The 13,045-nt window shown below is 31.1% G+C and overlaps 1 protein-coding gene across 2 annotated transcripts in view; it reads right to left on the reverse strand.

The window, feature by feature from the left end:
- The window catches only part of LOC145333571 (uncharacterized), a 93,660-nt gene that overhangs the window by 30,973 nt on the left and 49,642 nt on the right, over window positions 1–13,045 (reverse strand). For both annotated transcript variants that reach the window (XM_080178733.1, XM_080178732.1), the window contains exons 4-7: window positions 11,922–11,983; window positions 6,053–6,097; window positions 3,745–3,830; window positions 1,046–1,096 (exon numbers count right to left, since the gene is read on the reverse strand). In XM_080178733.1, coding sequence (XP_080034859.1) covers window positions 1,046–1,096; window positions 3,745–3,830; window positions 6,053–6,097; window positions 11,922–11,983 — 244 coding nt within the window. The remainder of the gene's footprint in view (window positions 1–1,045; window positions 1,097–3,744; window positions 3,831–6,052; window positions 6,098–11,921; window positions 11,984–13,045) is intronic.

Genomic DNA, 13,045 nt, shown 5'->3' on the forward strand with positions numbered 1-13,045 from the left:
AAAATTGTCACTAAGAATTGTTTGTCAGAATCACATTCCCTTTCCCTATTTCAAACTATTCTGTATCGATAAAGTTCAGTAAATTGTAATACAGTAAAATTATAGGAAATCTAAGAACTAAGAACGCCTTAAAGACTGTTGTAGATTGTGGATTAAAAAAAATATCGGATCATGGAAAGAAAACCAAGTTGCGGGTTTCGTCTTATTTTCACAGTAGCTTTTCTCCAATATCTAGCCCCTGCGCGGGGCTCTAGCCCTGTGTGTCATGTTTTTTAACCCTTGCGGGCCAATCATTAACATTTACTTAACCTAACCTAAAATAACCTTTCAAAAGCTACTGTGAAAATACGACGAAACCCTCAATTTCATTGCTTTCTAATTTTTTTTCCGCTACTATATCTTTTAATAAAATGGAGGGCCGACAAACCCCCCCCCCCTTCTCTATTTGCGATGCCGCTAATATAACCTAATCTAACGAAATCACTACTGATATACACTAAATATAAACGTAGCTGTATCAGTTTTTTAGTAACTGTAAACGTCAGTTTGGTTTTAGTAAATTTTCTGTAGGTAATTAATTAACACAAATAGGTATCTTACTTATGATTAACAAATATAAATAATTACCTCTCAAAAAAAGCTAACAATTTTACTTCTACTCGCCTCGTTAAAAGATATTTTGCACTTTCACACAAAATACTTTGTTAAACACTTACACCCCCCCCTATTTTTGGAAAAAATTGAAAATTAGTGGGTGGGTTTAGTTTTTCATCTAAATTTGTACAGGTTAGGTTATATACGGGTTAGCCCTACAGGATTAGGACCCAAGGCAGGGTTTGGGAATGATAAAAATCACCCTTACCCTCTTATCTATTTTAAAAATAAGTTGTATGGGAGGGGGGGAGGTCATAAGTGCTTAAAAGGCACTTTGTGGAAAAGCACCATTTATTATTTCATACATTTCTGTCCTACTTAATCAATGGGACGGATTCACAGACAATCACTAAATATAAAATAGCTGCGCCACTAAAAAAAGTATACTTACAATGCTATAAGTCCAAAGACCCAGATTCCCAATTGAGCCGCCAATAGGTCTCTACACAAATAATCAACATATCAATAGTTTTTTTAGCTTGGTTTGAAACATTTAACAACAAAGTAACATAATGGTTTAACTTTTAATGATTTTTATGAAAAAATATACAGACAAGCATACTTTCTTTTATTGGAAATTATTTTCCAGTATGGCTTCGAAACCGATTAATATACAGTGGATAAGAACCGGTTCTCAGCCACACTGAAAAATAATGTATCGTATCGTATTATATTCAGTTTTCAAAGAAAATAAAAATGCACAATCATAATATTAGCCCGTGCATTTGGCATCTCAGGGCAAACAAAACTGTTTTTAATTTTTTAATTGAACATTTTATATCCTCGGAAAGCTGTTTATAATACAATGATATAATTAACTATTCTTTTAAAACAAATATCTAAAACTGTAAAAAACAAGGAGGAAGAATATTAAATATTGGGAAAAGATTAAATTTCTATCAGACTGAGCAAACACGGAGGACAATCAAACAGGTGTTTTCATAGAACACAGAAATTTAAAATATATTTTAGTAGAGCAAAATAGGCGAACTAAGCACAAGGAAATTGTAGTTTTTGTTTTGATTAAGTTTACTATCTAAGGAGAGCTTCCTTTAGATCCCTGTTTTAGGCTATTTTATTTCAGGATGAAAGTCTTGTAGCAAGTTTTAAGTAAAGTTTTTGCTCTCCCCCCCCCAAAAAAACAACAACAAACAAATACAAAAAAATATCTGAAATAGATAAAACACTAAAAACAGCCCAACTAAACTTTTTCAAATGAAACGCCCAATATTTAAATTAAAGATGCTAAATTGAAATATTTTCTACATTGAATGATGACCTCAAATCAAGGAGAACAAATTTTCAGTGTGATTAAGCAACAATACATTTTGCCAAGTCAGCTCCACCAAGGGTGAAAAATATTTTGAAACTAAAAATATTTAGAAGCTTTCACACAAAAAAACACCTTGTTGGGTACTGGATACATCCCCCTCCATATTTAAAACTAATTTGAATATAAGAAGGGGAAGGGGCCATATTAGATTATAGTACAACACTAGAGGAAGAAAGAATTAAATAACTGTATCCCCCTTACGCAACCACCTTGTGCAACCTTTCTATTGGGTCATTGAAAATCAACCAATGTTGTAGCTTATATTAACACAACCAAGTAGCAGAAAATAATTTAGAAGCAGACGAAAGAGGTCTTTGAAAAAGGAAGGGAGGTAGTTGCCTGTATATATATCTATACTATAGATCTGTTATATTTTGTACTGAACGGGGACTTCAGGTATGGGCCACACAGTGTTGGGACACCGCAGGTAAAGGTCCTTCCTCATAAAAATACCCACCCCATACTCTTCTTTTTTAATTTACTGTAAAAATTCGTTGTGATGGGTTCATTCTACTTTGTGTGAAAGAACCTAAAAATTAAAAAAAAAAGAATAATAAAAAATTTACTTTGTTGTTAAAATAAAAGTTTATTTCAATTATCAAATTGATGAATTGATCAAGGAATATAAAAGCGATTTTACCAACAAAATAGATGATTCAAAAAATCAAATTATTAACATTTTAACCTTAACTTTATAATTGATTTTGAAAAGTTATCTTAAAATCAAACATGACAAATATTTTGTGCAAACAGAAACTTAAATATAGATTCAACATGTACATATACTTATTGATGATTTTCAAAAATTCATCCAAAGTGTATTTCATACAAGGATGACAACTTTTATAGAAACAGAGAGACAAAACGAAATTTGACATATATAAAATAGCAATGCCTAAAATATTAAGCTATATGCACAATTCTTAACAAAAAATCCATGTTAATGTATTCCAAATAACATTGTATGTAATTATCGAAGGAATCTTTATTGCAAAAATCAATATATAGGACAATTACATCCTGCAAAATTTTGTAATTGAAAGAGCTTGAAAAAAATAACATGTTTTTAATGGATCTACTGACTTTCTAGTAATGGTATACAGTCCTTATGATTTCTAAATTGTACATATCAATAACATGAAGCATCATGTCAAGTTTGAAACAGAGAGGACAATTCTAACATGCCTAAAGTAAGGATCGGTCTGCTGGCCAGTATATGTAGTTATACTAATGAAAGCATATAGCTAACATAGTGGAATACAGAATTTATTATTACTTGTATTTTACACCACATTATCATGTACTCTAATAATGTGAAACTTGTAACTGGATACAATGACGACCCACGCATCTACCCCCTCCCTCCTACTTGATGATCACACGAAATTATCAATAAATGATGTCTATGTTAGCAAACTAAATTGACGACAATTTCATATTTATTCTATACCCATTAGTGGAAGAAACACAGATTTCAATATACCAACTTATATTTTGTAAAGAAGCATCTCATCCCATTAATTGAGTTTGATAATAATAATAAGGGCTCGGTAGCCGCGCCTCAGCTTTACCTAAGCCTCAAAGTTAAACCCGTTTGGGTGACAAATTTTATCTCTCTCAAAAAGATGGTTTGTCTCTTTAGGAACAGGTTAAGATATCCAACTGAATGTTACAGTTATAATATTACGATTTCATCGAGGCTTACACGCGGCTGGCGTGAGGCTGCCAATCCATGATAATAATATGTTGATAATTTCCTGGGGGTATTTTTGTGGTTGCCATTGCTGTCATCAGAAAATAATTCTCCCTGCCGGGGGACTAAATCACCATAACAGTAGATAACCTAAACAAGTATTTAAATATTAGTTAATGGTAGAATATAAATTGCGGCATAATGACCCCTAAACAGTCGGGCCCCTTACGGACCTTAATCAGTTAAGGAAATACCCCTATTATCTCATCTTCTATTAAAGCTAGTGGGCTAATATTTTAGTGCATGTCCCTGTTTCATAAAGAATTTACGACATAAGTCAGTCAAAGTCAAATTTTGCTTCTTTACCTTTTTTACTTCTACCTTTGTTTTAGGGCCTTTTTGGCTTAACAATTCTAAACAGCTGTAATTTTCTTATTTGTCATAAATGTATTTATAAATTTAATTCAAAATTTCAAATAAAAATTTCAGTGGCGGTGGAAGTACTTGACAGCTACTAGCCTCCGCAGTCGGTGTACAGCCGGAAAATGGCGGCGGATAATTAAAAGTCACTTAGTGGCAACCCTCTATCTTTTTCTCTAGCGGCTTCGCCCCTAGCCTCTAGGGGCTTTGCCCCAAGAAATGATAAAAAAAAAAGTTAAGGTGAAATTCGTAAAAAAAAAATAAGTAGGACCAAGGAAATCTTCTACAAAAAAAAGACCAAGGATATCTCCTACAAAAAAAAATAGGTTTTTTTTTTGTTTTTTTGGGGGTTGGGGCGTCCCACCCCCCAAGAAAATAGCCTAAAATCACCACAGGACCAGTAGGTATATTCCCTGAAGAGTAAAATCCGATCGGTTCAGTGGTTACTGAGATATTAAGCTTCAGTCGGACGGATAGTCATCAAGCTACTTTGTATTATAGATAACATATCCCCCCCTCCCTCAGCCGTTGAGGGTTAGTATGGTATGGTCCCCTATATTTTGTTGGTTAGGGAAGGATGGGATTAGTAACAATTTACATTTTTATTTATGAAATATAGAAATTCATTTGGTTTGTAAAAATTAAGTGTTTTTTTGCCATAATAGAATAAAACACACAAAAAACTTATAGAGTATGTTCGCTATTAAAATTGTACAAACGTTATATTTGTTGGTCATGGTGCATGAAAATGATCAAAAGTCTCAAAATATTCTAAGTACCCAGTAAGATAAAAAATATACATTTCATTATGACCTAATATTTGTCAGCAAATCTTTTCCAAAATTAAGGTCTGGACGGATAACTTTATAGTAAACTTAGCTGATTCGTCCCTAACCTCTGGGAGAGAGCACAGGAGGGCAATAAAATATTCCATAACCACCCCAAGACATCTATGAAACTTCCCTGAGAAGTATAACCAATTCGGACCAATATTTTCCGAGATCTTAAGCTTCAGACAACAAAATCTTACTACTTTACATAGCAACATATCTTAAATTCATACTGGGTCCTATGTGAAGCTTCTTTAAAATAAGAAGTCTATGGTTCAGTAAATTTTGAAATTTGAAGCTTTGAACAAAAATCCTTACTACTTTATATGATAGGAATATGGACTTTATATGACTGAAATATTTTTGATATATTGCTATGCAAGCGAAAATACAAGATGTACTTTTGAATTTTCTTTGAATATTATTATCCTTGTTCAAATATCTAGCTGTTGACATCTTGTCAATATAACTTTATGCTTTTTTAATTCGCATATCTTTAAAAATCAACAGATTTATACGCAACAGTTTTTATTCATTTTTTGAGTTCAAAGACAGACATATATTATGTATATCCTATATGCTAAAATAGTATTAAATTCGAAAACGATTTTATTTTAGAAAACCATTATATAAATTCTTTTAGATAATTTAAAGCAAAATAATTCCTAATTTTAAGTTTAATTGTACCTAAAAAGTTTCAGTCATAAAAAAAGATTTAATGTTAAAACGAACAAAAGTATAGGTCACTGGTAAAGGTTAGTTTTTTATTCTATTTAATAACAAGCCACTATATCATGGATTTTAAGCGAAAAGACAGTGAACGATAAATTAAAGCAGATTGCATATCCCCATGATAAACGAAATTAACCCTTCTTTAGATTAGGATTATTGATTGATAAGTTTGAACACTGCAACTTTAAAATCTCCAATGTTTTTTTAGACCGATGAATGATAAAACTTTTGGTACCAGCATAATTTACAGTCCACTATCTCTTCCCTCCCCAAATATAATCAAATGGTTTCGCTTCTATTGAACATAATTGTGTTCTCGTTAATTTACAAGTTAAGTTTTAAAAGTTAACAGCGCAGCTTCTAAATAATAAAAAGTGAACGTTTGTTTACCTTTCCTCTATTATTGCCTGTGGTTGTACCGCATAAACAGTGTCCCTGAAATAATATAGATTAATTAATATGTTAATATGTTTGTCTGTACCGAATGATCTCACTAACCGCTTCTTCTTTACAGTGTGGCTTCTCATAGGTCCTGGGAAGATTAATATTTATCTATTACAAGAAAGGATATCACCAACCTCTCAGGAGAAATCGCCAAACAAAATTAAACTAACCCTATCCGGTTGATCTAAACATAGATTAAAAAAAAACGTTTTTCATGTCCCTAGAGGCCTCTTGTGGTGTGGCCGCTAGAGTTTATAAAAGTATATGAATACAATGTTTTAAACTTTAAAATCAATTTTTTTACGTAAAAATTAGATAATTTTAAAAGGTTTTATTAATGCTTTAGATAGTAGACCATTATAATTATTTTTTAATCTACAATACTTTTTTCTTTCCATATGTTTACTGGATGTTTGCTTTTTATAATCTTCTCTAATACTTATTAATGTAATACAAGCTTTGAGTCTTTAGTTAAATATTTAACATAAACTTTAAATGTTTAAAGGCAGTTTTTTTGTCTGCTGAAATAATCTTAATTGCAAAATAGTTTGAAAGCGTGTGTGTGTGTGTGTAAATACTATTTAAAGTCAGTTAGACTAAAACAAAACATTTGATATTCTTTTTTCTTAATTCACAACTATTTTAGCATTCTTCTGTTTTTTCTAAATTAAGATTTTTGAAATGTTAAAATTTACCGCAAATGTGAATAAAAAAGGATATAGATAAATATTCAGATATATAGATAAACTTTTATTGAATTTTAATTGGTTGGTTATTAGGTTTAGTGTCCAAACGTTTCAACAACTAATGTTATCCTCTGAAGGAGAAATTATGTGTATCAACATTGGGAATGTACACCAATTTATTGGCCATTGTCTTATCCCTTTAGATCCCTGGATAGATATACTGATTGATAAGGTAGATAGATGGATAGAAACAGGACAGGTTTTTGGCAAAGAAAATCAATTAAAGTGTAGGAATAATTATGTTCTGGCAAATATCTAACATGATTGATACACACAACAAAAGACATTGGAAAAGGAAAGTCCGCCAATTTTAATTTATTTTGGGTTGTGTATTATTGCTAGGAGGAAGGGTACATTGGGCTGTTTATTGATGATGATGACTCTAGGGGGCTTGGTGTCGCTTCGGGTTCAAGACCTCTCCACGCACCTTGAAACATACTCCGCTTATGATTGCAGTTTAAAGCGTCCATTCGCCCATCAGACAACCAACACTTTGATTGAACGACCTCTGTCTGAGAAGTCCTAACTGTGCATGGTAATGAGCTGCGCCTGTTTTGGGCTGCATCCCAAGGCTTTGATTAAAAAACAGCCTGAAACCATCTCAGGACCAATTTGAAGCTTTCCTAAAACGCATAACCAAATTTTTGTATTGTTAAATATTGTTTTCTTTTATTTTGTATCTTCAATGTATTTTAGAAATTGTATCCATATATTTTAAAATAATATAAGACAGAGTAAGAGAGTTTACTTTTACAACAAATGTTGGAACACAATGTCAGGTAGAAATCATTTAAAACTTCTTTTCCATTTGTAAAATTTATAATTAAACAAAAACACCCAAACATACAGAATATACAGTGTTATATTTTTAAAGTTTCAAAGTCAAATTTTGTTTTAAAGTCTGTTTATCTATCTATCATTTAATCGTGAAAATTTTGTCCATTATTTAAGCATCAATATTAATCAAACTAGATGACTAAAATATTTTTTAAAATGAAAAATCAAACTAAACTTAATTTTATATAAAATACTGTACTGACGGTCCAAAGAAAGTACATCATAAAACATTCTACTTTTAAATTAAACTAGCAGCCTTTTCCGTAGCATCTAGGGGCTTTGAATTTGGAGTGGCGGGTAAGAGCAGAAAATAATTTAAAACCAATCTTAAGCTACAGACAAAAAAAAATTTCAAAACTTTTCCCTTTAAAATTACTTTTCCGAAATCCCTAAAAATTTCCTAAGAATATTATACAGTTATACACAGGCAGCATTGTTCAAGGTTGAATTCAGGTTCCAGAGAATATAATAACTATTATATAATAGTACAGTTATAAGCTTTTATCGATAAGAACTCTACTGTTATACTAAAGTGTTTGTCTAACATTAGGAATAGCCTTAGGTCATAATTACTACAGGTAATACCTTTACAAGGTTATTTATGTAAGGTGTTTCATAAATTAAATTAAAATATCCTACAATTACACCTTTTGATCTTTTTTTTACATAATTTTTATTTCAAATCTACTTATATAAATATCCTAATGTTAAACCTGTATAAATATCCTAATATCTGGGTATTTCTAAAATTAGCTTCAGTATACAGACAGACAGACAAACATGCATTTTATATAATACTAAAGTTAATATAAATATCCTAATGTTAAACCTGTATAAATATCCTAATATCTGGGTATTTCTTAGTTAGCTTCAGGAGACAGACAGACAGACAAACATGTATTGTATATAATACTAAAGTTATTATAAATATCCTAATGTTACACATGTATAAATATCCTAATATATGGGTATTTCTTAATAAGATTCAGGAAACAGACATGCATTGTATGTAATACTAAAGTTATTATAAATATCCTAATGTTACACCTGTATAAATATCCTAATATCTGGGTATTTCTTAATTAGCTTCAGGAGACAGACAGACAGACATACAGACAAACATGTATTGTATATAATTATATAGTTAATATAAATATCCTAATGTTACACCTGTATAAATATCCTAGTATCTGGGTATTTCTTAATTAGCTTCAGGAGACAATTATACTCAAATACATTCATAGGATAAAAGGAATTGAACATATGGTGATAAATATCCATTGGCCGAAAAGTTTTTTTGGGAAAATTTTCTAAACCAATAAGTCTGTCAGGTTTGTCTGTTTTACTAGTTTTTAAGGTTGGTTTACTTTGGTAATTTTAGTCTCTTTAATTTTCTTAAAATACTGTATTTTAAATTTTCTTAAAAGTCGGTATAACGTACGGACATTGTCTGATAATCTTAGCATATCTACGCTTCAATAAGAGAAAGTTGTATTTAAATTATGAGGTCAAAAATATTCCCCTCCCCCCAAAATTAGAAACGTCCTGTTGTTAGACTTGTAGGTAATGTTAAACTAACGAGTCAACATACAATGGGGATACTTTCAGGGATATGGGGATACTTTCAGGGATACGGAAATACTTTCAGGGATACGGGGATACTTTCAGGGATACGGGGATACTTTCAGGGATACGGGGATACTTTCAGGGATATGGGGATACTTTCAGGGATATGGGGATACTTTCAGGGATATGGGGATACTTACAGGGATACGGGGATACTTTCAGGGATATGAGGATACTTACAGGGATACGGGGGTACTTTCAGGGATATGGGGATACTTTCAGGGATATTGGGATACTTACAGGGATACGGGGATACTTTCAGGGATACGGGGATACTTTCAGGGATATGGGGATACTTTCAGGGATACGGGGATACTTTCAGGGATACGGGGATACTTTCAGGGATACGGAAATACTTTCAGGGATACGGGGATACTTTCAGGGATACGGGGATACTTTCAGGGATACGGGGATACTTTCAGGGATACGAAGATACTTTCAGGGATACAGGGATAAGACAAATTAAATGTTCTGTAATATTTCTCAATTTTATCTATATATACTATCCTATAATATAAAGTAGTAAGTCTTTTTACTGTACGAAGGATCTCACCAACTACTGAACCGATATAGTCCATTGCAGTGAAGTTTCTTATATGTCCAGAGAAAGTTTATACCTATTTTGATGGAGGGTATCTACAATCTTTCAAGAGAAATCGCCCCAAGAAAAAAAATACTTCTCTTAATTATTTTTACTCTTTCTTTTTATAACCTCCGGGCAGATAGGAACCACCCCTCCCTTAAAATTTCTAGGGGCTTAGCCGCTAATATATGATATTTGTGTTGCTTGGAGCATGATAAACATATTTTCTTATTTTCAATATATTTTATTAAAATGTATAAATTTTGAAATGGCTATAAATCTTTCAATTTTGGATAAAAATCATGGAAACTTTACATTTACTTAGAATATAATTCTTTAAATAACTAAAGTATAGCTCAACAAGGATGTCAAGAGCGAAGGGAAGCGAAACTAATAATTTAGAAACATTTTAATTGATAAAATAGCTTTTATAATCGACTAGGTCCTAAAATTAAGGAAAACCGCGAAATAGTTATATAGTACAAGTAGGGAAAATACTCGATGCTAATTATCTAACACGTACAGAAAAATATAGAAGTAATAGAGCAGCTTCGCTCCTTAAAACATGGACAATTAAGAAAGGAAAAAATGTCCAATTATGTTCCCCAGGTAGATAGATAAATAGAGAAAAAATGTCCATAAGTTTGATAGATTATCAAGGTAAACTTTAAAAGAATTTGGACCTTATAAACAAAACATGGATAGATAGATAAACGAACACAGGCATACATTTTTCAAAATAGGTTAAAAACTTTATGAGTTTTCATGCTGTAACTAAAAGCTTTTTTAAGGCTTGAACGTTAGCAATTTTGTATAAAATGTACACACAGTTTTTAATAATCGGTAATTAGTCTAAAAAGATTAAGAATTTACGATAAATTGATAAGTTGGGAAGAGTATGAATTTTTAAACGGTAGGACAAACGAACATTAACACTTGTAGAGTGTCCGAACTGAATAATCAGAATATAAATGTATAAGAGTCCACGCAAAATTCTAAATAAATTTGTCGAAAAACTGCTTGATACAGGATAATGTTTATGGACATACTTACATTTTTTGGACTTGATTGTAGAGTTGCTTCGCTTATAATATTGCACTTTGTTGTCCTAGGAATCAGTATACTAAATATCAGATCGGATATTTAGATCACATAAAAATTTGTTGTTAAAAAGTGAAAAAATCAACATGTTTAAAATGGACGTATGGTAACGAATATAGAGTTGCTATGCTTTCTAAATCGTACCTAACTAATACAGGAATCATCTTGAAAAGTTTGAAATCGGTAGGACAATACTAAAATGCCTAAATTAACGAAAAAAGCTATCCGTTCCGGACGGACGGACGGACTGACCATAATTATAGAAAGCTTCGCTCTGAAAAAATATTTTAAATTTAAATATTCACAAACCTTTTTTCAAAATTAGTGTAAAATGAACTCTTATCATAGATTGTAAATTAGAGATGAACATACAAAGTACAAAATAGAGCAGCTACGCTTCTAAAAAAAAATTGTCCATCCATAGGTGAGATGACCAAGGTAAATTTAAGTTGAAAAGAATTTCTATAAACAAGTATACACACAAATCTATGACAGAACTATGTATTTTGAAAAAAATTCTTATATTTCAAAATCTGCTTATTGTGATTATGTAGCCAACGTCTAACAGAAAGTTAATCATTATTTGAACTATCTTTGTACTTTAGTTCACATTATACTGCATTGAGACTGATTATGGGCCAAGTTAAACGATTTTCTAGCTATCAGAAAGATTTAGCCAGTTAAGGGCATATATAAACTACGAAAAAAACTTATTTGTCTAGATCCGTGATTTTCACTTACAGACAATACACATTTTTTCCTTAACCACATACACACTCTTTTTACTTTCACTAAATATTTATTTTATTTCTTTTCACAAAAAATCTTCTATTGATGTATTAGAAAAAAAGATAAATATATAGATAGATATATAGATAGATAGATAGATAGACAGATATTTAGATAGATAGATTTATCATACCTGGCATATATAGAACATGGTACCCCTGAGACTGTTCACATTATCCCCGAAGGCTCCGCCCTCTAAAATAATAATTTCAAATTAATTAAATTTGTGACAAATAAGAAAAAAGAAGTATCATTAGTGATTGTTAAAGTGACAATTTTAAGTAAAGTAAGCATAAATTACAAGAATATTACTTAAAGTTTTTTATTAAAGGTTAATAAAACACAATTAGTTTCATCAAAGTGATTGTCATGAAGGTTCTTCATATATGCTGATTTACCCTTTCATTTTTATCTGCTATTAAATATCCAACAAATCTAGAGTAATGTATTTTCTTAATTATCTATTTTAACTAGCATATAACAATGACAATAATGACCCACCCTAAGTAGGGCTTAATTACATTTTTAACTAGCTTATAATAAGACTTTTATTTTCCCCTAAAAGTAATATTTCTAGCATTAAGGTATTAAGAGTAAAATATTGCACCCAAAACATCTGAAGCCACTTAAATTAAAGTAAGGGAATTGAAAAAGGTAATTCATTTCAAAATCTTGAGTAGTATTCTGATTTATTTTTAAATTCATAACACCTTGAACCCTTGAAAGATTGCCTTTATTACATAGTAATTAAATTTTAACTAATATTAACTGAAACCTAATTGGCTAAAATGAGATCATTAGGAGCCAATATTATGTTTCAAACTCCGCCCCTTTTCTTGTAATTGTATCTTTTCAAACCACGCCTTTTTTAGCTTGCAAAGTGTGTTCTTTAAAACCTCCTGTCCCTCACAATATGATTTTTTTCTTATAAATGTGTCATAATTTATAATGGAAAGGAATTTATAATGTATGTTTGTCCATTTAGATCTCGCTTACGGTATTCTGTACAGGACACCAACTACCCTTACTAAATCTGGGAGTTAAAAATTTAACAAATCCTACAGAAGGATGAAGAAGTCACTCTTTAGAAAGATTTCTTAGGAAAAGGGGAGGAGGGGTAATGGTAAGATTTTAATATGCTCCTTTTTGTCGAATTTACCAAATTATAGGAAAAAATAAAATGCATTTTCAAGAGAATGAGGCTAATATCAAAACCCCAACTGTATAATATTCCTAAACCGTATGAAAATCTGAAAA

The sequence above is a fragment of the Acartia tonsa genome, chromosome 12 (assembly GCF_053477335.1).
Source record: "Acartia tonsa isolate MP-2025a chromosome 12, ASM5347733v1, whole genome shotgun sequence".
NCBI classification, from domain to species: domain Eukaryota; kingdom Metazoa; phylum Arthropoda; class Copepoda; order Calanoida; family Acartiidae; genus Acartia; species Acartia tonsa.